This window comes from Artibeus jamaicensis, unplaced genomic scaffold (assembly GCF_021234435.1).
Source record: "Artibeus jamaicensis isolate MK-2021 breed Jamaican fruit bat unplaced genomic scaffold, CSHL_Jam_final scaffold_833, whole genome shotgun sequence".
Classification (NCBI taxonomy): Eukaryota; Metazoa; Chordata; class Mammalia; order Chiroptera; family Phyllostomidae; genus Artibeus; species Artibeus jamaicensis.
Window position 1 is genome coordinate 5664325 of NW_026522056.1, and position 26104 is coordinate 5690428.

Consider the following 26104-nt stretch of genomic DNA (forward strand, 5'->3'; position numbering starts at 1 on the left):
TGTTGCAGGCCAGGTCCCCAGTAGGGGGCGTGTGAGAGGCAACCACGCATTGGTGATTCTCTCCCTTTCTCCCTCCTTTCACCCTCTCTAAAAATAAATAAATACAATCTTTAAAAAAAATTTAAAAACAATTCTAGGAACTAACTTCAAAAGAAGCAGATTCCATCCAGCCTTCAGGTATTCCAGCTTTGTGAGATTTGCTGCTTCAACCCGTTGTCTGTATAGATTGTGTCGGCTTGCATGCAGTCTGCTCAGTGGGGAACTTTGTTCTGTTTTTTTTTTCTTCCTTCTCTCTCCTTACAAAACCCCTTGTCAGGGTCCAGTTGTTAAGATGGTCTTTGCAATGTGAGCCTGCCATCTTCTCAAGCTACTGGCCCTCACATAAACCTACCTTTCTTCCACCAGCCTTGTCTCTGGTTTACTTATTTATTGGCTTTCAAGCAGCAGGCAGCTGAACCTGGGTTCAATATCAATTCCATGTTTATACAAGGTCTGTCCAGAAGGTATCCAGCCATGTAATATGAAAAACAAAGATACAAGAAACATTGTACACAGGACAATGATGCCTCAGTCCCCTTCAAAGTAGGTACCTTGGGACCTCACACAGTTCTCCCAATCGCCATCAAGCTGCCCCATTATATTTTCCTGAATCTTACTGATGGTCTGAAATTTCTTCCCTTCCAAAGGTGATTTCAGTTCTGGAAAAGCCAGAAGTTGCAGGGTGCCAAATCTGGGCTGTAGGGAGGCTGGGTCACTTGGGCGATTTGATGTTTCATCAAAAAACTCTGCATGAGACGTGATGCATGAGCAGGCACATTGTCATGATGAAGCTGCCCATAGCTGTGGCCTTCTGAATCATCCGAATAGTTTCTGCAGAGGAATGTTCAAGCTTAAAATAAAATTTGTTGCAGATTCATTGCTCTACTCACTCAGTCGTTTGAATGTGACGCAACCCCGTACACATGCTCGCTCAATGGCATCTACCACCCCCACTGAGTAGTACAGTGAAGTCCTCATTGTTCACACATGGGCACTGCAGTCCACTTTCTTTGGCTGCCAGGTTACACTAATGTTGCACAAACAGTTCTCGTTATATTAACAGTGGCTGGACTTTTTCTGGACAGACCTTGTATATCATATGGGGATTGCATTGTTCTTTTTATTTTATATCCCTTTTTTTCTTTTTCTTTTCTTTTTTTAACTCTTTAAAATAGATTTTATTTACTTATTTGAGAGGGGAGAGGGAGAAAAAGATGAGAACCATAGATGTGTGAGTGAAACATTCATCATTTGGCTCCCCTTTGCATCTTGACCAGGGACTGAACCTGCCACCCAACCATGTCCCCCAACCTGGAATCCTTCGCTTTGCCAGAGGGCCCCCAACCGAGCCACACAGTCAGGGTTATTATTTATCAGTAAGTTTAAATCCTGGAGGGGTACAGCATTACACGGATTCTGTGTCCAATGGCCTTCGCAGGAAGGTTGCTTCGGAATTTAGCATGAACCAGCCACTGTTTCCATGAGCACGAGTTACCTCTCCCCAGATGACTCTGGTTTTGTTTGGTTTACCACCAGGAGTCACTGTGTTGTTCTTTGCTTTGTACACATAAGCACATCTCTGTCCTAGATAGAATTCAGTTTCATCTCGAGCATAAACACCTTCGATTTTAAGAAGAGCTGTGTGCTCCCTCTGGTTCTGGAGACCCCGTTTATAGCCAGCAAAAATGGTCTTGGACCACAGCCTTCCAGACATATTTGTTGTTGCAGAAGTTCTGTTCCCGGCAGTCACCACAGGGTTTAAGATGGCCCCTTTTTTTCTTTTTAAAGGCGACACAGTTTCCATTGTATGAACATGTTTCCATTATGCTTATAGGCTAACTGAAACCCTCTTCCACTTTTCCTGTGGGCCCTGGATTCGTCCCTGCTCAGCTGCTGGCTGGAGTTCAGGTGCTCGATGCCGCGATATTTTCTCTGTGCGGCGCTAAGCAGTGGACATGCTCAATAAGCACGTGAAGGAATGAAGTCACCTTCGCCTGTGAAATCTTTTAAATTCTCTGACCCCAAATCCCCCTGTCCTTCACGTTTGCTTTCACTCTGCTGCTTCTCACTTTTTCTTCTCGCTCAATTGTTTCTTCCACCCTATTCGGTTTCCTGCTTCCTTCAAGGTGACTGCGGGCTCCCCACGATCCACCCTCAAGGGCCCTGGCTTCTCGCCTCACTCGGACCTGTTCACCCTGAGGGGCCTTCGTTTTCTGCTCGATTATAAACCAGACCCAGCCCGCATTTAAAGTGAAGCAGAATACTTACAGTTAAACAGCTTACATTTAGATGCCTTTTAAACTCTTCACGTTGATACACTTCCACATTTAAAGTATCGGGCCATTGTGTTTCTTTCATGAGAAATTGACTTTTAATTTGGAGAACTTCATAGAATCTGAGAGCATGCGAAGTGGAAGGGACCTTTCAGAGCAACTCATTTAGTGATGAGGGAGCCAGGCCCAGGAGTTTCGGCAGCTGGCCTGTGTCACACCATTGCATTGTCCTTTGCAGGCTGTGCATGACAATGTACATGGAAATACGTCTCACCCTTCAGCCAGTCAGGAAACGTGAACTGAGTTTACTCTGCCAAACACCGAGACGGGCTGATGACACAACAGTGAGGGGACAGGAAAGACCAGATGAGCCGCATCCCCACTTGCTGAAGCTCGGCGAGTCACCTGCCCGAGTCACTTGCCCTAGTCACGGAATAGATCCGTGGGCTGTCAGTGGTAGGAAGAGACAGACCACACTGTCCTCTCCTGCTGCGGACCCTGCTGGGTCTGGGCATGGCCGCATCTGTGTGCTCACACAGTAGTGTGTGCCCTTTATGATGGTTCTTTTCCTTCTTTGCCCCATGCCAGGGTCAGCTCCCAGCCACTTGTGGAATGGTGGGCACTTGGTGGACGAAGCCTTCGACCAGGCACCTCTCCCAACCTGCATTGCTCTGTCTGTTCCCAGCGGGACCTTGAGCTGTGACTGCACTTGGCTGTGTGCACCTTGGATGAGCTGGAAGTGCTGTTCGCCCGCAAACCGACACACACCTGCCCTGCAGAGCCCTGTCTGCTCCCTGGAGCTCCACACTTCCTGCAGCCGCCAGCCCGTGATTTCTGCGGAAAAACTGGTCCATTCTCCTGGCCCCTCCAGGCAGAGTTGGGGGGCCTCAGGGAAGTCCCACCCTCTCCCTGCACCTCCATTTCCTCCACTGCAAAATGGGGAGCCTAAGATCTCGAAAGTGTCTTTTGGCTCTGCTGACATACTGCAGTTCCATCAGCCAGCCTGGGAGACTCTGAAATCCTGAACGAAGTCCCTGGGAACGAGGGAGTCTGTGAAATCCAAGGCCTATTCGGTGATAGGCCGGCCTTGCAGCTCGGTCCCAGAGGAAATCCCCAGAAACCACGAGGGACTCTTGGGGTGCTGGGCAGAGGAGTTGCGTGTATGTACTGGCCCTCCTCCCTGACTCCTCCACCCCGCCGTGCTGCTCTCACGCAAGCCCCCGATTCCAAAATGGGAGCCCAGGGCAGCATTTAGAAATTCTAGCGGGGAAAATGAAATGATCAACAAAAGGTCCTTTACCAAAGAAATGCCAGAACAGTGCGATCTAACTTGATGCAATACAAGTGCCCTTGCTAGTATTATATGAATGAGAATGTGTAAGTCTACCCACATTCTAAAAGCACTGGAGGAAAACCACTATAAAGGATATGCACCCTAACTCCTTAAAAAGAAAAAATTTTAAACAAGTATGTTTTAGTAAAGCAATTGCCCTTCCCTTTTGTCTCCCTCCTTTATTGATGTTTTTTGGTATTTTAAACTTTTTATATGTTGAGTCTTTTATTTTATTTTGTTTTTAGTTTTGATTTCTAGGTAAGGGAAGGAACAAGAGGGAGAGAAACATTGATGCAAGACATTGACTGGTTGTCTTCTGCACACGTGCAGACCGGAGCCCACAACCCAGCCATGTGCCCCGGCAGGGCATTGGACATCACACCGGCGACCTTTCGGTTTGTGGGATGACACCGACCAACTGGGCCACGCCAGCCGGGGCCGTAGTGAGTCTTCTTAAGTAAAGCCCACAATTAGAGAAAATTCACCAGAGCGGGGTGGGGGGGGGGGAGCTGCATTTGTGGCTCTCAGGGTGTGTTTTAAAATATCAAACAGAAGGGCAGGAAGGGAAAAAAAATGACATGCCTTCTGGTGCCAAAAAAGAGGTTAAACGAAGAGGCTTTTTCCAGTTGGATCAGGGAAAACGTACTAGGAGAACACAGTCTGCTAATGAATGAACAGAAGCCTGCCATTAATGATGATGGCAAATGTTTTAAGTGATGAGCTCATTTTCAAAGCTCATTAAAAAATGTTTAATAAAAATAATCAAAGAAAGAAATATGAACACCAGGATGCTCTGGAGGCCTTGCAAAAACAACTGTGGCCTTAATTAATTAATTAAATGTGTGAATTATATATGCTCATTATATTAGCATACAGCCTGCTCTGTTTCAGGCTCTGTTAGATGCAGTGGGCTTAACGCAGTAAACGAAACACACAAAAATCCCTGCTCTCATGGGGCTTACATTCTAGTGAGGGAGACAGGAGAAATACCACACATAATTAAAGACACGCGGTGTGGCAGGTACTGATGTGTTAAGGGACTAAAGAGGGCGGGAAATGCAGAAGTGAAGTATGGGGGGTGGAAGGGGATGAAGTTTCAGGTGTTAGGGGAGACTGTTCTGAGCTGAACTTGTCTCCCAAATTCATGTATTAAAGTTGTGCCCCATCATACCTCAGAATGTGACCATAATTGGAGATAGAGTTTTTAAAGAAGTGATTAGGTTAAAAGGAGATAATTTGGGTAACTTGTGTAACTAAATCCTCCTAGGAACCTTTGAAGATCAAAGAAATCTCAGAGACCAAAGAGGACGTGTTATCATTGATAAAGAGTGGGTGATGGGTACAGAGGTCCTGCCTTCGCTCCCCCCAAGTCACCCCTAATTAATATGGTGGCAGCTCTGGCACTGGATTTCCCAAAACTCAATGGAGGGCAAGATCTGCCCATGTCCAGGGTTCACTCGTAAGGTAGCCCTTTTGGACCCTATTATGTACGGGAAGATGGCAGGCAGAGAAAGAGAGAGAATGGGACTGTGCGGTCTGAAGGCATTTGCTCCAAACAAACAGCTGATCTGGACAGAGGAGCGGGTGGGGAGGGGTTGCAGCAGCTCTCACAGGGTTCCTACGGCAGATGCCCGGCCAGGAGAAAAGAGACACCAGCCATCTCAGCAGCTAGAGGGGCTCCCTCCTGCTGGGTCAGAGAGGAAGGACAATGTTGGGCATCCATGGGGTTCAGAAGATAATCCTTCTGGTCACTCGTCCTGTCAACAGACTGTAATAATAACAGCCACCATATAAAGTATCTACAGTTTGCTATGCCCCAGGCACTGCTAATGTTTAAGTAACATTGACTTCTCACAAAAGCCTTGTTTGTCCTTGTTTTCACAAGAGGGAGCTGAGTGTGTTTACCTGTCTTCCCTGAGGTTGCACAGCTCCAGTGGAGTCAGAATGCAGATCCAAGCCCGGCCTGGAGGAACCGTCTGGTGACCAGATTCGCCAGTGACTCAAAAGTCATTACTTGCCTTCAACACGTAAAATACTGCCCCCGGGCAGGCAACGGGAGGGCCAGCTTATTCCTCTGAAGTTGCAGAAACAGAAGCACTCTGCATAGCATCAAGGTTGAAGAGGCTGCCCTCACTCTACCAGGTGGAGGTGCTGGGGCTGTAATCCCTCCTCAGGCTCATTGTGCCTTTATTCCTTGCACCTCAGTGTCCTCTGTGCACCTGTGGTGACGACGGGCTGCTCACCCGAACATGCAGGAAAATGGCCGTGAAATGCAAGTTGAACCACCGTACCCCCCACTGCCAGCTGCACAGGAGGCATTCCCTACAAGCCCCTTCTCTTTCTTTCTCCCCACGAGGCGATTATTACTCAATTAAGTTCTGTATTTCAGTGGGGCCCCTTTTATTTAGCTGTTAAATAAAGGGAAGGGGGAGTCATTTTTATATTTTTGCTTTCTTCCCTAAGATTTCCAACTGGTTCCCCCAACCCCATTCTGTTATTATGTGTTCACACAACTAGACTGATTTGTGTTCTTAAAAGAAGCATTATTAATAATTAATAAAGCTTCCCAAGATAAAAGCTGCCTCCTGCACTAAATAATATAAATAGCTAAAATATATTGAGTGTACCAGACATTCTTCTGAGCATATTTAACCCTAACAAACAGCTCCATGAGGTAGGTGCTATAATCATCATCATCACTTTACAGATGAGGAAACTGAGGCACAGAGAGAATGAACAACTTGTTCAAGGTCAGTGGCTAGTAAGTCACGGGACCTAGGATTTGAAACAAAATGTCAACATTTAGAGCCTGTGCTTTTACTCCAATGCTAGAGCTAACATCCTAAATTGAGGTTGGGCTTTGAAGGTCTCTTCTGCTTTGTCCGCACAACCTTGGTTCCTGTAGAAAAGAAGGGACCAGCTGCTGTTTACAGCACTTGAGCTCTCTGTCCCACTCACCTGTGAGTCCCAACCATCCAGTCCAGTGCCACACTCTGCAGGTGTTCACTTCAAGTTTGAGCCAGGAAAGGTCATTACAAGGCATGAATGTTGAGGATGGAAGAGGAGAGCAAATGGAAAGTCAGAGAATCTGAGAATACAAAGGAATTGCCTTTCTATTTCCCAGCCAATGGGAGAATTGGATTCCTCTGCCCACTCTCATGTTCCCAGGCCAAATTGCAACCTAGACAGCCTGCCCAGGAGGCTGTTGTATGTGGAGGCTGCCCTGTTCTCTGCTCCACATAGAGTCCAAGCTTCCTCTGGCTAGACACATCAATTATTCAAACCGTTCCTCTCTGTGATATATCTCCAAATATTTGAAGAGAGCTTTTATTTCTCCCCTACATTTGTGCAAAATAATATCAGGAATTCATAGCAAAAGTGAATACTGAGTTCAAGAATTCCTCATTTCCTGTTCAAGGTGTACAAATAAAGGCAGCATATCATTTTAATCATTGCACTTTCCAGGATGGAATTTGAAGAAGTAAGAGTATATATGCTAAGGTGCTCAGAGAAAACAGAAAAATAAGAAGAGGCTTTGCTTTTGGATTCTTGGAAAACGCTGGAGTGAAATTCACTCACTCAGTCTACCCGAACTGGGTCATTAGAGCCACTCGGTAAGCTGGTCTGCTGCTCTCCTCTCTGCTCTTGGAAACCTCAAGCTCCGCCCCATCCTCTCCCCTTCGCCATTCTCAACAGGTGCCGCTGCCTTCCACTTCACAGAAGTGGAAGCCACCAAGTCAAACGTCCTTTGCTTCCTCTTCATCTTCACCATCCACACTTGTTACGCCCACCCCCTTGTCAGTGCTTTTCCTCTGGTTCATCCTCTGAATCCCCTCCCCTCTTACCTCCTCAGAAAGTGCTGCCCTCAGTTCTAGCTCCCTCCCCGATCTCCATCGCATGCTTCTCCACCACCTCCCTCCACTTGGCCTGCAGCCTCTGCACAAGCCGAGACTACAGGGTGGCCCTCTCTCTCCCCTCCACAGCCACGCTGCCAGGAAGAGTGGTCAGTGCTTTCTTATTCCTCGTTCCTCACCCAGAATGCCGTCTCTGCACCCAGACGGAACCGTCACACTCGCATTTCAAATTCAACTCCCCAATGCATTTGACCTGGTTGCCTGTTGTCCTAGTTTCTGACCTGCCACAGTCTCCTCGTCCTCCTGTCTCCGGAATGCTCTTTTCAGGGCCCATCCGGAGAGACTTCTGCCCTGGCCCTTTTTCATTTTATCACTTCCCCTCCATCATCTTGGGCTTGGCTACAACTGGCACTCACACAGCGATGACACTGAATCTGCAGCTCCAGCTGTGGCCTCTCTCCTAAGACTGAGACAGGTAGTGAACCCAAGGCCTCCTAGACAGCACGACACGAGTCACAGGCACTGTCACCTATCCTGGCATCCCAATTCCCTACTTAACTCGCTACCATTCACCCATTCACCAAGGGAGCCAGAAGCGTGGGGTCTCAGGGAGCTTCCCATTTCCTCTCCTTTACACCCGCAGCCCCACTGCCTGCTACATACCAGTGTCTTTCTTCAAAGCTAGTTCGCAAATTTGAATGTGTATTCAGATCACCTTAGGGTTCTTATTAAAAATGTAGACCCTGATTCAGTAGATATGGATGGATTGCAGCAATGACCTCTATTCTCCACCCCTCCCTGACCCCAACGATTTAAACGTACACACCCTGCGTAACACCACCAAGGGCAGATGGGGGGGGGGTTCTAAGCACAGCAGCATGCTCCTCTGGCTTCCTCCCCGCCAGTGCCTGTCCCCAAAGGTTAGCACACTTCTAACCTTGACGGTCTCAGATTAACTTTGCCTAGGTTTAACCGGTCATGGAGATGGAGTCAGACGCTGTGTAACCCTGTGTACGTGACTTCTTTCACTCAACATTACGTCCATAAGATTTAGCCACGGTGTTGCATGTATCAGCAGGTTGTTCTTTCCTTTTGTTTTTTAAAGACTGTATTTATTTATTTTTAGGGAGCGGGGAAGGGAAGGAGAAAGAGGGAGAGAAATATTAATGCGTGGTTGCCTCTCGCGCGCCCCCTACTGAGCACCTGGCTCGCAGCCCAGGCACATGCACCGACATGTATTTTTCCATCACTGTGTAGTATTCCATCGTGTGCATACACGACAATTTATTTATCCGTTCTCATGTTGATGGACATGGGGTGTTTCCAGTTTGAGACGCTACAAATAAAGCTGCTGTGGACATCGAACTCATGTACACTTCTTTTGGTAGAAGCTTCTAACACGCCCACAGCCGAGTTCCTGCTGTCTCCCCACATGCTGCTCTTCCGCATCCTCGCCCATCCTGGATACTGTCAACGCCACGTCTCCAGTCGCTTGGAACAAACACATTGGCATTGTCTTGACTCTTCTATTTCTTGAACAATTCACATGTGATTGGTCAGCTAATCCTACTGGCTGTGCCTTCAAAATATATCCAAGATTCAACTACATCTTACTAGCCCTCTGTCCCACCTCTGCCCAAGACACCATCATCTGTGTTCCAGCAACGTGAGGCGTGTCTCTCTCTCAGGGCCTTTGCACCTGCTGTTCACCCTGCCCCCCCCCACACTTAACCCATTGGCTTGGCTCATACCCTCACTTTCTTCTGATCTCTACTCGAAAGTCACTTTCTCAATGAGGTCTTTATATTAGTTTGCTAGGGTTGTCCTAACAAAGTACTGCAGACTAAGTGGCTTATGCAACAAAAATATATCGTCTCAGAGTTGCGGAGGCTGGAAGTCCAAGATCAAGGTGTTGGCACAGTTGGCTCCGTCTGAGGATTCTCCCCTGCGCTTACACATCGACTTCTTCTCCCTGTGTCCTCACACGAGCTTCCCTCTGCCTGTGTCCTCCTCTCCTCTCCTTGTAAAGTCACCAGTCAGATTAGTTTTTACCAGTACCCTTGTTCACAGATCTGGACGTTGACTGATCTAGTGCAGTGGGATGGATTTTAAGAGTATATACTCTGGAGCCGGGCTGCTAGGGTTCAAATTCTGGCTCCACTGTTGACTAGTGTGTGACCTTGAGCAAGTCACTTCACCCCCTTGTGCCCCATTCCTCTCTTCTGTGAAATGTCCGTGATATGTGGGGCAATGGGAGTGCTGAATAAGTGCCAGCTGGTTTCATTGCTATTCCTTAGGCCAGGACACAGTTCAGTCGTTGATTTCTTCAACACGTGTTCATTGCGTCCCCACTGTGTGTCAGGCACCATGCCAGGTACTGAAGACACAGGGTGAGCAAGACCAGCCCAACGTCGGCAGGAAATACCTGACTATTTGGGGCCATAGAGGAGTTTGATCTTCATCTCAGGAGTGAAAACGGATGGTGAGAGGAGAAGTGACTATGATCAGATCTGTGCTTTGGAAAGACTGGTGTGACTGCAGTGTAGGGACAGATTGGTGGGTGGAGAAGGGCAAGCAGGCCCGAGGGGCAGAGGTACATTGGTCTGGAGCTCAGAGCAGGTCTGTGCAGAGGTAAAACGTGTGCCCTGTGTGCACGGAGGCTGACAGCCAGGGTCTCAGTGAGCTGGCTTCCGACAGAGCCTGTAACTGTGCTGTCCCATGGAGCAGCCACAAGTTACATGTGGCTCTTAAACCACAAAATATGCCTCCTCTTGTTGCTCTGTTGGTTGGGCATCATACCGCACAGCCAAAGGTTGCCAGTTTGATTCCCAGTTGGGGCACGACCCTGGTTGTGGGTTTGGTCCCCTAGTGGGACGTGCCAGACACAACCAATTGATGTTTCTTTATAAGGTTTAGCACCTGACAAGAATCTAGTTTCACCACAATTTTAAAAAATATACTTTAAAATGTGCCTCTTCTGAATTTTGATGTGCTGTAAGTATAAAATACACACTGAATTTTGAAACCTTAGTATAAAAGGATGTAAGGTATCTCACTAGTCACTTTTTATTGGTTGCACATTGAAATATTTTAAATATGTTGAATTAAATGTTATTAAAATTAATAAGTTTTAAGTTTGTTTTTACTTTAAAAAATGTGTCCACTTGACAATTGAAATAATATACGGGGTTGGCATTGGTGGCTCTCATTTTTCAGCTGGACAAAGCTGGCCTAGAATGGAAAGAGGAGAGGGTATGGAGCCAGCCCTGGGAAAGGGCCACGTTCAAGGCAAAGTTTCAGCCAAACCCTTAATTCCTGGCAAGCATGGAGGTGGAAAGGATTATACAGGATAGGGACATGGGGGGCAGAGGGAAGGTTCCAGTTAGAGGAGAGCGGGGAGGCCGGAGAGGAGGAGGTGGGTGATTCAACCACCCCTCAAGTTTGTACTCTGTGGGAGGGGCGCCCAGCTCAGAGCGCTCGCCGTTTTCCCCGTAGTTCAGCAGAGGTGCTGTCTGTGATCTGGTCTGTGGCTGGTTACATGTGTGCATCAAGCCCTCAGCTTAGGAGGGCCCAAATGTATTTCTTAAGGTTTCACCAATTCTTAAATATTGTTTTCCACAACTCCCTCTGTAGCCCCATGTGGACAAAGAGCAGCGTTCCCCCGCACGGGGAAGGAGTGTGTTGGGAGAGAAACCAGACCGAAGGGGCGGTGGTTCTGGAGTCTCGGCCTCAGTTTTCCCGCCTTTTACCAGGGAAGGTGACTTTAAGACCCTGTCCCCCTCCTGCAGCTTGCGTTTGCAGCTGCGTGACCCAAAACAGCCAGCTGTGTGCTCTTCACAGTTGAGCACGGATGCAGACCGTGTTGCGCAGTGAGAGGGTGTGCGATGCCGGGAACGGGGGGTGGGAGGTCCCAGGTGAGGAGACCAGTTGCACTCCAGTCAGAGAGGACCAGAAGGCGATCGCTCACTATATGTCGGACACGTTTTCTGTGATAGGTACATATGCAAATGAGAGCCCCGCAAATGAGGCTGAAAAAGGGAAATCAAGCTCTAAGCGAGCGATAGTGGGGACCCGGCTCTTCCCTGAGGAGCCCTGGCACCCCGCGCGCCCCCTCAGCGAGTGTCCTTGGCGGGAGGCAGCGGAGGCTCAGGCTTGGCTCTTCGCTGCCCCGCAGCGGCGGCCGCCGGGGGGCGCCCCAGGCCCGCGCCCCCGCCCCCCCAGCCCGGCCTCCGCGCCCCGCGTTGCTGTCGCTTCCGCCGCTGCCTCCTCCAGGCGCGCTGGCCGGCGGAGTCGCCTCCGCGCGGGGCCCGCCGCAGCCTCCCCTCGCGCCGGGCACGGCGGGGCCGCGCGCGGCAGGGTCCTCCGCGGCGCCCCTGCGGCTCCGGGTGCAGCGGCCGGCTTTGTTCCCGGGGACCCGACGGCGCGGAGCCCGTGCTTCCGGAGGCGGCGGCGGCGCCACTGCAGTGGTGGAAGCGCGGCCGGCGGGCCAGCCTGCAGCCGGGCGCTCGCCATGCACCGGCGCCGGCACCGAGCGCGCCGAGCCTCGTCGGGCCGGCCGGGTCCCCCGGCTGCGGGCGGCCCCCGCGTCCTCCTGCGTTAACTGCTGGAGTCCGCCTCCTCCCCGGCCGGCTCGCCGCCCGCCGCCCGCCGCAGTACGAGCCTCCTCCCCGCCCCCGCCCCCCGCGCCGCCGCCGCCGCCGCCGCAGGAGAGGGAGGAGGGAGGGACGGGGGAGGAGGCGGCGGGCCCGAGCCCAGAGCCCGTCCCGGGAGCCGGCGAGCGAGCTCCGGCCGCGGCGGGAGGCGCCATCCCGGGGCCGCCGGCAGCCGGGCGCGCCTAGCCCTCCGCGCGGCTCGCGGCCGCCTCCCCCGCGGGCACGGCCGCATCCTTCCCGCGGCGGGGAAGCAGCCCCCCCTCGCGGAGCAGAGCCTCCTTCTCTCCTCGGGGGGGTGTCGCCACCTGGATCGCCCAGCGTGCGGGGTCCGGAAGGCAGCGACCGGAGCACCGTGACCCGCCATGGCTCAAGCGGCCAAACAGCTGAAGAAAATCAAAGACATTGAGGCGCAGGCCCTCCAGGAGCAGAAGGAGAAGGAGGAATCCAACAGGAAGCGCAGGAACCGCTCGCGTGACCGAAAGAAGAAGGTAAGAAGGGGGCGGCGGCGACAGCCGGGCGGCAGAGGCGCCCTGGAGGGGGCTGCCCGCCAGACCCGGGAGCGCGGCGGGGGCGCGGGGGCCGGGCGCCGGCGGAGTTGGGGCCGCCCGAGAGTGGAGGGCGCGGGGCGCGGGGACAGGAGAGGACGGGGCTGCGGCGCGGCGGGGAGGAGACGCAGCGGGCGGCCGGCCGGGCGGAGCGGAGGCCGGGAGGCTGAGGGCGCGCCGAAGCCCGCCCGCCCGCGGGAACCTTTCAGCACCTCGGACAGACGCCCGCAGGCCCGCGCCGCTCCCCGAGGAACTTTTCCGGCCTCGCCGCGGCCCGCGGGTTGGGTGGGCGGCCCCGCTCCGGCTCTGGTTTTCCAGGGGCGCTGGTTTGGGTGAAGGCGACTTCGGGCTCCGGAGGCTTCTCTGCTCGGCGCCTGCCTGGGTGGCCCGCTCTCCGGCGCGGAGGGCATCGTTCCCCGGGCTCCGGACAAGTGGGGCTCCTGTCCTCCCCTGTCCCTCTTCGCTCCCAGGAAGCGCCTTTCCTAACGCCCTGGAACGGCGACAGAAAGGCATGACCCCGGGCACTTGGCAGTGTCTTCTGTTCGGGTCACTTAAGATGAGCAGCCTCTGGAAGGCGGACGGGTGCGTGCAGCCCGGCCCGAGGCCTGGTCAGAGGACAGGTCCGCCTTCCCGCGGCCGAGTGAGACGAGCTCTGCCCCCTCGATGACCCAGGCCTCTTAGCAGAACTGCGGTTGTGCCCAGCGCTTTCCTTTCGGGTCTGGGGTCTTCCTACCACTGACTTAAAGCGCCTTTAGAAACACCTTTGGTGAGAAACACCGTTTGGTTGGAAACGCCTTTGATTTTGAAGGGAAGGGGGCAGGTACCTGGGTAGAGGGCTCCAGCCCAGAGGTGTTTTAGAACTCCCCCCACCCTCCCCGATGGAGGAGACCTGGAGGACTCGGGTGCGGTTCCGGGAACTGGAGGTGGTGCTGAACTCCAGCTTCAGGAAAGCCATTTTCACCGGCGGGGGTCGATGTGGAGCGCGGCCTGCAAGCCTTCTGGCCAGGGAGTAGGGCCCCTCCGGGCTCCAGGGCAGAGGCATTGGTCTTGGCTGAGAATGAAACGTTTTTTCCTGAAATTGTGTCGCCCTGAGAAAGAAGTTGGGAGCCCGTGGTTGACAGCAGGGCGTGGGGAACAGGCTGCCTGCGGGTCCCACTCCACTCAGCAACTGGTCACCAGGACCCACATCCAGCCTCTTCCTGGAGAGGAGACCCAGGGACAGACAGAGAGTTCTCCGATGATGACCTAGGCCACCACACTCTAGGCCTTCCTCTACCCCTTGGAAAGCCAGCCCCTCCTCCCTGGAGGGATTGCCATCTCATGCGTAAATAGTAGTTTCACAAAAGTACCACCCCTTTAGCGGGACCAAAAAAAGAGGCCTTCCCCTTCCTGGCAGTGAATCAGAGTTTGGGTTGGTGCCACTAACAGAGAACCTCACCCAGTCCTGCTGCTGGGGTCTGAGTGCCAGAGCCCACCCTGTGAGTCAGGCCGGTGGAGGACCGGGTGTATCTGCCGCGCTTGCCCGCTTTCCTGGCATGAACGTGACTTCTTGCTAGGGTGCTCTCTATTTCCATCCCTGCTACTGCTTTAGGAGCCAAGCCGATCCTCTCTTCCAAACTGCTCACTCCGTGTTTTTACCCTACTTCTTCCTCTCAAGCTTGTTCTTTGATGCTCTTGATGCCATAAATATTTTTTGAGCAATAGTAAAAAAAAAAACCAAGCAACCAAACCCTCTCCTATCTTTTTTCTTTGATTTCTTTTCATTCTACGGAACACTCTTTAACGTAACTCCAAATCTTGACTGTATGTAATACTCGCATATGAAGGTGCAATTTCAATATTCTTCTTTCCTCCTTGGGTCTTCACCTTTACATTATTTACATTGTTAGTCCATTTTATTTCCATTTTCAGTGCCAGATGATGATATGTTCCCCTCCCCCTGAGTTGGTTATGTTGTTTCACTAGCTGGTCACAGCACACTGCGTCAGTGAGCATTCAAAAATCTTCCACACAGATTTTCGTGATTTTATGCAGTATCCTGTATGCTATGATTGATCCAACAAGAGTAAGGAAATCTGAATTCAAAGGGATAGCAATGTCACAAACTGTTAGAGCTGGGTAAGGGGGTGTACGGCACAGGGTGAAGTGTGGGGGTCCTCCATGTGTATTTCATACTGATTTCGAGTTCTCTTGGCCATTGGCATGGCCTTGAGAGCCATCTCAGAGAACAGAGTTAAAATTTACAGCAAAATACAAAGTCACAAGAAGATAGAAGGCCCTGGGGAAAAAGGTGAGGCAGCAGGGTAACATGGAGAGGGCCCCTGAGAGCAGGTGGAGAAGCTCATGCAGGGGCTGGTTGAGCAGGTGATGGCGGGGGAGGGGGCTCAACCGAAGGTTCGCGTAAGGTGAGGTCTCAGACCATTTTTCACAAGTGAAGTCATTTCGCAAGGCGAAGTATATTGCAATCAAGCAGCTGAGGACTTTACAGCTGGTCACAGACTATGGGGGTGCTGTGGAACCGTCCTTACATCAGCCTGAAGAAAGAACCTCAGACATGCAAATAAACATCTTATTCCAGTGAACCGGCAATTCCTATGACTATACAGCCACACAGCGAGCATTCTGGATTTACCGAAAGGAAAGGTGTTTTTCCTATGGGTAGCCAGCTTAATGGGGACTGATTGAGCAGAACTGCGTCCCTCCCCGGTTGTAGGAATAATCGCGGTTGTAACTTCAGCGGCGGTGGCAGTTTTACAGCTGAGGATGTTGTGTGGGAAGGCGCTTGCTAAGGGGTGCTGTGCAACGGGGGGTGGTGCTGATGTTGTGACGCACTGACTGACACCGACAGAAACCACCTTGACACACGGGGAGCTGCGCCAGGGCTCTGGGGCCACGAAAATGCCTGCATTCGTCTGGGGCCTCATTCAGTTTTCTGTTCGTGCAGCACACATCTCGCCTGAGCTTGCTGGTGGAGTGCAGCTTTGTAAAAAAGACTAAACTCCAGTATTTATGACAATTACTAATAAGCCCCCTTGCTTCTGAAGGGTTGGATGGAAATGAACGAATTGCCAGGCATGAGTAAAGCAGGCATTTGCATTAAGAATGGGAGCTTTCTAGGGCTGAGGAAGCCTTGGGCATGGAATGTGTGTGCTTTTTATGTTTACCCAAAAGCTTGAGGTGAGGAGAGGAGGAGGGGGGGGTTGAGGAGAAACTGATGCTGAGGATGGGATGGGAGGAAGAGGGACAGAATTAAGGGAAGGAGGAGAGGAGGAAGAGGTGTGGGAGACAGAGAGGGAGAGAAGGGGGCTGGCATCTCAGCCCTGCTGTGAGGGGTTACAGTGAGCCCGCTACCTGCAGTACCTGTGAAGTCCCCCAGTAGTGTTCCAAACTCATCTCTTTGTCTCTTGCTCTCTCCACCGACTTCACCTTCTGATGTTGGTGGAGGAAAAGATCATGCGCTATTCATAGCTGTGTACGCCATACCTAGCTCAGTGCCTGACGGACAGTGGACATGCAATAAATGAATGTGTGTGAAATGAGTGTCAGATGAGTGGATCCATATGTTTGTCTCTGCTTGCCTGGATGTGGTCCTGGGCACACGCATGTGTGCAGGTGAACGATGCTGTCTTTGACTGGCTATCTTTGTGAGGCATCTGAAGAGAGCCTGATTGCCTTGTTTTCTAATCATTTGCAATACAATAGAAGTTTGTAGGCAGGCAGCAGAACCATCTAATTTTTTGGTGCAGTGAATTTTACCACAGAGCAGGTAGTTAGTGTCTTGCAGGGTCTCTGCTGCACTAAATGTCAATCCAAGTGTTTTCAGCCACTTGGAACGACAGCAGTGTTTGCACAGGGCCCCAAGGAGCCAAGCAGAGGAGGGTGCAGAAACGAAAACGCAAGCCCAGGAGTGGAAAGTGAGCATCACCCTTTTCTGGGCGGGCAGCACCCCCAGCCTTCCCAGTCTGTGCCGCACTCCTGGGAGGGCCTTTGGCCTCCCTCGCACAGCTGGGCCAGGCCCTGCTCCTGCACTGCAGAGATGTCTTTGGTTGAGCCAGTGACTGGAACTGCAGAGGAGATTTGGGGGTACCTCCCTGAGAGACCGCAGTGGTGGGGCCGGGCTTGTCACCAGGACGGCAGATGGAGGGTTATATGGGCCCCGCATCGCCCATTTGAAAAGCGCCTCAAATTTACACTTCTGCTGTTATCTCCAAAGGAGTTTACATATTTAATTTAAGAGATAACTGACAAGATCAAAAGCAAATGGTGTTCATCACACGTCTTTAAACCCAGACCTTATTGCTAAATGACATGCAACATGAATTGATATTCATATAGTAAGTCTCTCTTTGGCTTTGAATAGTATGATTCTGTTGCATTGTGTGTTCATTACTAAATGTGTTAATGTATTAGTTGCAAGCTTTAAAAATACACCACAACTTTGATAACCCTGCTTTGGCTTCTCTTCTTATTTCAGTACCTTGGGAGCTCCCCAAAATCAAACTGGCCCTGCGCCTCTCCAGCTCTGGGAGGTGCTTGCAGTGGCTGAAGATGTGGGCTATTCCAAGCCTGCTCTGTGTCCACCTTCTAGCCCAGCATCTCCCTCCCTGCTGCAGCGGCAGTGATTCCTTCACCTCCCAACCATCTGCTGGACCAGGAGAAGGGGGTTTTTGAGGGCAGAGATGTCACACCCTCAGTTACATCCAGAACTATGTGGTTCGCACATTATTTGCTTCCCACAACCCCTGTTTAAAGTAGGTGGGGCAGCAGCTGTAATCCGGAGCCCGAAGAAAGTGACCTCCTCGTGAAGGGGACCTAAAGCCAGCCTCCGGGACCTCTCTCTTCTCTTTTCACCCCAGCAAACTGCTTGCTCCCTGGTTCTGCCTGTCTCCTCTTAGTATAGCAATGCCTTTAAAAAAAAAACAAAAAACCCAGTCTAAAGCCTCAGTCCTCCCTCTTCCAATAAAAATGAGCAAGTGGTGGGGAGTAGGCACTGTGCACGTGTGTTAACTCATGCCCAGGCTTTGCCTCCATCCTGCCTTTGTAAGGCTAATCTGCTCTCCATTTCTTCCTCCCTCAGTGCCAGAGCCCATCACTCTCTTCTTCAAGAAACTCCCCTGGGTGCTCCGCCTCACTCCCCACCCTCTCCCTGCACACTCCTCACATCGACCTGTCATTTGTTCTGTGGTGTGTGTGTGACCCTCATTCTTGTTTCACCCCTTCTGGATTGTGAGCTCCCCGAAGCCAAAGCCTGAGTCTTTGTATAACCACCCAGTGAAGAATATGGCTCGCATTGATTCAGAAGCTACATTTAACAGGTTCAGATTTTTTTCTCAGACTTTCTATTTGATGTTGGAAGACTTGGTTCTTAGAGTTGGAACCAAGTAGGTCTGTTTCTCTTCCCGAATTATCCTGATCAAAGCAAAGTCTGTTGTCATCCATGTCAGGGTTTTGTAAAAAGGCAAATAACGTTTGCTCGGCTCTATATCTCTATTTTTGGTTCTCAAAAAGCAGCTCAAAAGTCTGCCTCTTGCAGGGCGTTAGGCGAGGAGTCGATGCCTGGGTTCCAGTCTCAGCTCTTGCATTTCTCAGCTCCAGGTGATGAACCAGCCTCTGAATTCCTCTGAGCCTCAGTTTGCACATCTGGAAAACGGGGATGAGAATCGAATGGGGGTGTGCTCTGTAAAATTTAAACTCCCATGTGTTTCCGAGCTTATCATTAATAACATGTCTGTGAACTAACTTATCCTCTCTAATAGATGCAACGCCAGACAAAGCTCACACCCATCTCTCCACGATAGTGGGAGTGCGTGGTGCCTGCCTGGGGGGGTGGGGGTGCATGATATTACTTTGGTGCTGGCAAATGCAAGGAGGGCGATTTCAACCATATCTTTGTTTTATTTTCAGGAAAAGAACAAGTTTTCTATGATAATATTTATTATCAAAGGCCCAGTTATCTATGTGGGCCCAGTTATCTATGTGGGCTACAACTTTGAGGTGGCCTTTGTTATAGCCTTGCCTGGCAATTGCTGTATTATCCGAAGCGGGACATGGAAGTGGTCCCTACATTTTCCAAGAAGGCCATCCCTGTGAGGGCCATGGCCGGCAGATCTGGGGTGTGGGCCATCCAGGTTTAGGACTCCCAGTGACGGGCGGTCAGACTCCTCCAGGGAGCATCGGTGCACCTTAAGAGTGCAAGCCTGACACACCGTGAGGGAAGAGAACTCACGCTGTGGGCACTCAGCTCGAAAGCTGGGATGTAATGGCTAGCCAGTGTTTTAATAGCTTTGTTTTCTTACCTGCTTCCCATGTGACTGGGTGCTTCCCCTCCGAGAGAATTTCTCGGAGTTTTTGCTGAGGTGCTAATTAATACTGCATTTTTATCCATTCCAGAGTATCATTGACAATGATAGCTGCAGAGCAACCTCCTTTGCTTACCAAAGGTGGGGGTGTGTGTTTATGGAGAGCCTGTGCGCCCTGGAGCCATTACCTCACTGGATCCTCCAAACAACCATCGATGGGTCAGATGAGGACAGAGCTGGGCTGAAACCCAGAGCCAGCTGACTTCAAAGCGTATTCACGGACCTCTGCACTAGCCTGCCTTCTTGGGCATTTGTCGGCCCCCAGGAGATTCAAGGCTATTCCAGGCACTGAAAGGGGAGTCTGGACTGATGCTCTTTTTCCTGCCTTCTTGTGAAGGACTTGCAGACTAGGGGAAAAGCTGTCAGAGGGGGAAGTACTCCTAGGTGACAGTGCAGGCAGGTGATTCGGGCTCAGGACAGAAGCGCTGCAGTCTGGATTCCGGTGGGAGCAGAAGTGTCCAAAGGCTCCTCTGTAGGTCTTAGGACCGAACCATGCAATGGTAAGGACCTTGTTCAGGCATCTGGGTCCTTATGAAAGGACCACAGGGGCCAGATCAAAAAGCCACTGAAAACCAAGTTGTCGGGGTTACCTGCTGTCTCCAGCTCACCTGCCTCACACAGTGGCTATTTCCCCTTACTTTCTGTTCTGGAGATTTTCCTACCTACCACTGCATCGGCATCTCCTCCATATAATTGTTTAATAATGTGCTGCATTACACATGCAGATACCAAATGACAGTGTTTCTGCCATTGTCATCTGTTCTTTCCTCCTCCCTGGGATTTTAAAAAAGATTTTATTTATTTATTTTTAGAGAGAGGAGAAGGGAAGGAGAAAGAGAGGGAGAGAAACATCGATGTGTGGTTGCCTCTCGTGCGCACACCACTGGGGACCTGGCCTGCAACCCAGGCATGTGCTCTGACTGGGAATTGAACCAGTGACCCTTTGGTTCGAAGGCCGGCACTCAGTCCACCAAGCCACACCAGCCAGGGCATCTCTGGGATTTTTGCTTCGCACACAGAGGAACCCGTTGCTGGGAGCTGACCTTGGCTGGGGGGGTGTTAGAGGCAGGTGGGGGGAGCAGATGAGCACAGCCCAGCCCATGACCGGAGTTCTTCCACCCATCCCCAGGGTCCCTGTGCTTTCATTTCCTGCCCTTAAGAAGTCAAGTGGGCTAAGTAACGACCACCAAGAGGAGTGCAGTCAGGGGGCAAACAGGCACAGAATATCACTGGAGTAGAATTGGGGGGGGGCGGAGTGAGAAGAAGCGCTAAAGGAAAAGGGAGGAGGAGCCTAATTATGGACTGGCCATGACTCCCAAACCCAACTCTGAGATGGAAGGGACAGCCCCAAATGCGCAAGGTGGGGTGCATGGGAAAAGAGGAAGGGGGCGATAGTCCCGGTGGCCTTTCAGATTTGCTAGTGTCACAACCACCTGCTGGGGGGGGCTTGTTAGAAGCAGACCTGCCCCGCCTCCCACTGCAGAATCTGATGCTCTGGTGGTCGGGCCAGTCCCCCCTCCAAGGAGCTTGCTTAGAGCTCACTGGAGAGCTTCTGCGCTGGTAGACTGACTAGAACAGGCTGATGGAATGTGACAAGACTAAGGGAGAGTCAAACCAGGAGATGCAGGGAAGAGGTGAGAAAGGGGAGGGTTTGCATTCACTTATTATTTCATCTGTGTCCAATTCCCCAAAGGAAATGGGCAAGTTAAGGACTGACTTTAACACTGCGGCCATACCTATGGGGGAAGGGAACTTGAAAGGGGATGGGCTAGGGGTCTTCCAGGGGCGGAGGCTGGGTCTTCACAGACAGCTAGGGGTCAGCCTGGTGAATAAGGGGCAGGACGGTCAGATGAGGCAAGAGCAGGTGTGGAGGGGGAGCACGCAAGATGTGGAGGAGGGGGAGGTGATCTGAAACGGTGGGCCCAAGAGCAGGAGCAGGGAGAGCAGAGTGAGGGAGGGCATAAAGAGGCTGGAAAGGGAGGTGACCCTGCGGCCCACCTGGGCCTGAAGGGCGGAGGCAGCCCGAGGGGCTCCAGGCGGAAGTCTGAAGGTTACTGTGCCATCAATGCAGAGATGGGCTGGGTGGGGTGGTGCTGTGGTGAGCTGGGCACCTGTTATGCTGATGGATGGTAACCCAGCTGAGGGATAGGCTGGTGTGAGCTGGGGCGGCTGGTGGGGATGGAGAGCATGTGACAAACCGGAGATGACTGGGCGCCTGAGAAGGTTGGTCTTCTTGGGTAATACAGTATGTGCCAGTTAGTAGTCAAGGATGATGCTGAAAGTTTCATTTTGACATATGTTAACATATTTGCGTGTGTGTGTGATTCAATGTCTATAAAATCTCATTTCTGACTTGGTGTTGAGTAGTTAGTTGGGGGTGCCTTTCACCTAGGAAAGAGGAGGGGGAACAGGTTAGGAAGAAACTAATAAGTCCTTTTTGGAGAATACATTGTTAGGTAGCTTCCTGGGGCTCCCACCTGATAGAGGGAGTGAGCTAATAGATGTGCTCTTAAGTACTGGGGAATATGTCAGGCTCGTGCTGGAATAGAGAGGCAGTCAGTTCGGGCCTGAGCTCTTCCAGTGCAAATCTTTTGAGGGATCGCTTCCAATAGGCACCTGCCCAGACGGAACCTTACCAGTGGATGCTCACGCTGGCAGGGAAGGCAAGCCCTGGGGCAAGAGCCCTGCCTCCTGTAGGGAGGCAGGAGTAACCTGCTCTTAACGGATGACTTTGGTGCCATCACCCATATGGTGAAATGCTAATGCAATCACTAAATACAATGCTTAAAAGAACTTGTTCTTAAGAATTTGCTTCTAATAAAGCAGGAATACACTTAGATGTAATGTAATTTAAAAATGTAATGTAATTAAAAGGAAAGACAGGGGCTGCCCTGCTGTCAAAGAGCAGAGCCAGGCCCTTCCCTGCCGATGTGTCCTCCTCGGTGAAAGCTGCGATTTAGAGATGACCTCGCCCCACCCCAATAAGGAAGTTCAAGGTGATGTGGACCAGAGCCAGGCAGGTCCCAGAGTGACAGAATGTGTTGGCTCATGGCGGAGCTGGAGCGTGGTCCCAAAAGTCTGGGCAGCCGGGTCTTGGCATGCAAAGCCGCCCATTGTAAAACCAACTTGAAAATGTGTGTGCGTTGGGCCTGATACTCCACTCGGCCGCCAGAGTGATCTTCCAGAAATGCAAATCAGATCTTGACAGTCCTGCCCTTAAATCCTTCAGTAGTTTCCTAATTGCCCTTAAAATATGGTCCCGGTCCCTGCTCGTCACTCTGGCTTCCTTGGCGCCCCTATCTAGCCCGCAGCCGCCTTCCCCAGCACCTGTCTCTCTCCCCGCCGAGCCGCACCCAGCTGTTCTCTGAACTTCTTCTAGTGCTGTGGATGTGTGTGCTTTCTCTGCCGGCAGGTTGTCCCATCTGCTGACTTGCCTCAAACACTAACGCTGACTCCTCCGTCAGAATTCCGTTTAAACGTTGCCTCCCAAGCCCTAGATGAGGTTAGGCCACCCTCTCCGGTGCTATTCTGGTATGCCTGTGGGCAAGGTGACCAGAAAATCACAGAAAATTAGAAGGACTTTAGAGTGTGTCAGGAGGGCATCTTGATGTCGAGGTGGCCACAAGGAGATGTGGGCTTTGCATGTAGATGGCATCAGGTGGTCCTGGGCTGGTGTCCGGGCTCCGATGTTCCTGGCCCGGTGACCTTCGGCAAGGCGTTCCGTTACCCTCCCTGAGCCTTCGTTTTGCTGTTTGTAGGGTGGGGAGAGTAATACCTACCACACAGCCGCACGGGGTTGTCGGAGTGGATGAAGGATGGACCGAGTTAATACATGTGAAGCACCTGAGGTATAGGAAGCACTGGACAGACGCCTGCTGCAAGGCCTCCGTCCCCACTCACACCCACCTCCTGCCCCGCAGCAGCCAGTGAAATCAAGGCATGGGCTGCGGATGTGGTGGGGGGCAGGGGCCAGCACCACCTGCCTGCACCTGGAGCGCTGAATGGATTAAAAAAGAGGTTTTTAGAAATGTGAACACCAGAGGTTTCCTCTTAAACTGAAATAAGATTCAGAAGGTGAAAGTCTGGGCCCACTTAGCTAAATTCTCACCTTGTATGTAATTTAAACACAGTGAGCTCCTTTCCAGAGATGGCCGTCAAGGTTACATCCCAAGGTTGAGAGCGCTCGTCTTGCATTGCTGCCAGTTTCTTAAACGAATTAGGCAGGTCTGTGGAGAAACGCGAACCTGATGCAGAACTCCCGTTAAACAGCCCGAGTCCACAAAGCTTCAAAGTTGGGAACGTCTGTCAGGTTGTACTGACTTTGTGGAGACTTGGCAGATTCCCTTTAATGCCATTTGAATGAGCTGCTTCGTCTCTGTCACTCTGAAACGAGAATGCTGCCCCGCCAATCCTAGGTCACAGGTCTTGCCCCTGCCCTGGGACACCTGGGGCGGGGCCAGGGTGTGACAACCCACGACAGATTCTGTCCAAGAGGCAGCTCTGCTTCTGAAGGGCGCACAGTGGAAGAGACTTATGCCTGTCTGCTGTCCCTGGGTGACACCTAGGGAGCCACCCCATTAGGGCCGTGCTCTTGAGCAGGGGGGCTTCACTGTCCGCTGGCAGGTAGAGAAAACCCTAGCCAAACAGTCCATCTTTGTTTTCACATTGTCTTCTTGCTTGTCACAGGTGTCCCGGCCTATTGACCTCATTCTTGAACAGCTCTGCATTTGAAGGGCATCGGGACTCCAGGCCGGGTGCTTAAACCTCAGCACTTTACCCCATATGTCCATATTGCCCCCACACAAAAGGACCTTGAAGAGGCAGATAGGAAAGACATTGTCAGTGATTCTGTACCACGGGAAAAGCTGTGCCACCCCGGGGTTCTCAGGAGGGACTCAGTCAGGTCTCTGCCACGCATCCACAGTCCCCATTCCTGCTCACCTCGCCACTGCGCCTGCCCAAGTGTCATTCCTGCCATAACTTCTCCTCTCGCCCTCCGATCCAGTCTTCATCTTGTGGCAAGAGTCGTATTTTCTTTCTTTTTCAAATGCATTTCCACAGCCGTCCCTTCTGTTCATAAGACCTTTCTTTCAGCTGCTTCCCATTGGCTGTGAGGACCTGCCGACCACCACCGAGGTTCTCCGCCTCCCGCCCCCGCCTCCGCGCACTGCCAGGGTTTGCCATGCTCTGCTGGCCCTGCACCTTCACCCGCTGCTTCCTTCTCTGCGAGGCTCAGTCTAATAATCCCTACTTACCCTTCATGGCCCAGCTCCACCGTCCCCAAGAAGCTCCCTTGACTCTGGGTCAGGGCTGTTATAGTGGGGGTGCCTACCCTGAAGGGGGTTGGTGAGGTGTCCCTGGGTTGGCCCAGGGAGTTTCCCAGGCCTTTTATAGTTAATGGCATTTATGACAAAGTCCTAGGACAACACAGGGTTACCAACCCAGTAAGGAAACAAAACTAGTTCATTATCCTGTGTTTCTCAGGCCTGGAGCCTGAGCGTGATCTGGATTGTAGGAGCCTCTCCTCCCTCCCCTGCGCCCCTCAGATGTGTGAGCATTAACTGCATGTGGCTGTGGAAGAAAAGAGCAGACCCGAGGCCCAGAGAGCCGGGGTTGAGTCCTAGCGTTTTCACTGTGCGGTGTAGCTTTGGACACTTCTTTGAGCCTCAGTTTCCCTACTTCTAAAATAAAGGGGTTGGCTTAGAGGCCTTCTAAGCCTCTTCTTGGAGGACTTGTACCTCGGTGATTGTGTGAATTTACAAAGCCACGGATGGGGCAGAGTGGCTCCCAGATGCCAGCTGGCTTCCCCTGGCTAAGGCGGGCCGGACGGAGAGTGGCTGAAGGCGCCGTCCTGGTCGGGGTCCAGGTCTGGTGGACGGCAGACTGCAGGGCACAGGAGTGTTAGCAGAAGCACGAGACCACTCCGCGTGGGGTTCGGTGCAGGTCCTTTGTACTCACCCCGCCCAATGCACTGTTTTCTCAGCAGTGACACTGGGCAGACCAGGGAGAGGAAAATGTCCTGATAAGGTGCAGGGGCCACATGGGCGGTTAGACAGTCACAGTGCTCAAGGTCAGCAGCTCTGGTCCTTTGGGAGGGTGTGTGTAGACGGCCTGTGAAACTGGGCACCCCTGTGACCCTGTAAACCTCCTGCTGGGACCGGTAGGGCGCCTCCTTCTACGGGTGTGATGAAGAGTAGCCTCTGCCCCAGGTGAGCGGAGAAAGCAGGAGGCAGGGCACCTTCTATTTTCAGTGCCAGGTGACTGGGCCTGTCACACTCATAGTAGCTTTCAAGGTCATGAACAAGGTGAGTCTCCTTCTGTGGAGCTTGTTGGCCTTGACTCCAGTGGGGAGGGGGCCGGAGCAGCCCTTTCTCCTGCCTCGTCTTAGAAGGCAGACCCAGGCGGCCCCGGCCCCCAGGGCAGGCAACGTGCTGCAGGACACACGGCTCCGCCAGACAGTCCTGGCTGTGTAGCGACTCTTCTTTTCAAGGTGAACTGCCCATTTGGGGCAAAGCCCACCTTTGTCCCCCGCTGAGTTTCTGAGGAGTCAGCACTTTCAGGAGAGGCTAGTGCCCCAACTCAGTGCTTCTTGAATTTCGGCCTCTGCCCCCCTGGCCCTCCCCTCCCTGGAATGCAGAGCTTGCTGGTTCAGTGGAAAACCTGTCACGATTTCCTCAGTGGCTGCTCTGCTGGCACCGTGGCGAGGAAGGAGAGAACTGTCCCAGTGAGGGGACACCCAAGTCCGAGCTATCAGTGAACTCGAACCCTGTCCAGTGGTTGCATTCTGGGAGATGAGCCCCCCGCCCCAGGCATTCCGGCCACAAAGAGCCTTGGGGCCAGGGCGGTGGGTGACACGTGGACAGCAGCCGTGGTCACTCAGAGCTTGGACTGCGAAGTGTTTCTGCCCGCCGCCCCTGGTCATTCCTCTGTCCTCCTAACAGCCCTGTGGAGAGGCAGGGTCAGGTTCCCCAGTTCACATGGGCACAAAGTCAGACTCAGCAAGACTAGGCGTGTTTCACTCTGTGGAGAAATTCGGGGCTGGAGCTGAA

The 26104-nt window shown here is 52.1% G+C and overlaps 1 protein-coding gene and 1 pseudogene across 4 annotated transcripts in view; one reads left to right on the forward strand and one right to left on the reverse strand.

The window, feature by feature from the left end:
- Positions 1-1220: 1220 nt before the first annotated feature.
- On the reverse strand, positions 1221-1801 carry LOC128626624 (60S ribosomal protein L35a-like; annotated as a pseudogene).
- A 10696-nt stretch (positions 1802-12497) lies between these two features.
- The window catches only part of ANK1 (ankyrin 1), a 188365-nt gene continuing 174758 nt past the window's right edge, over positions 12498-26104 (forward strand). For all 4 annotated transcript variants that reach the window (XM_053659948.1, XM_053659949.1, XM_053659950.1 and 1 more), the window contains exon 1: positions 12498-12639. In XM_053659948.1, coding sequence (XP_053515923.1) covers positions 12514-12639 — 126 coding nt within the window. In that variant the 5' untranslated portion in view covers positions 12498-12513. The remainder of the gene's footprint in view (positions 12640-26104) is intronic.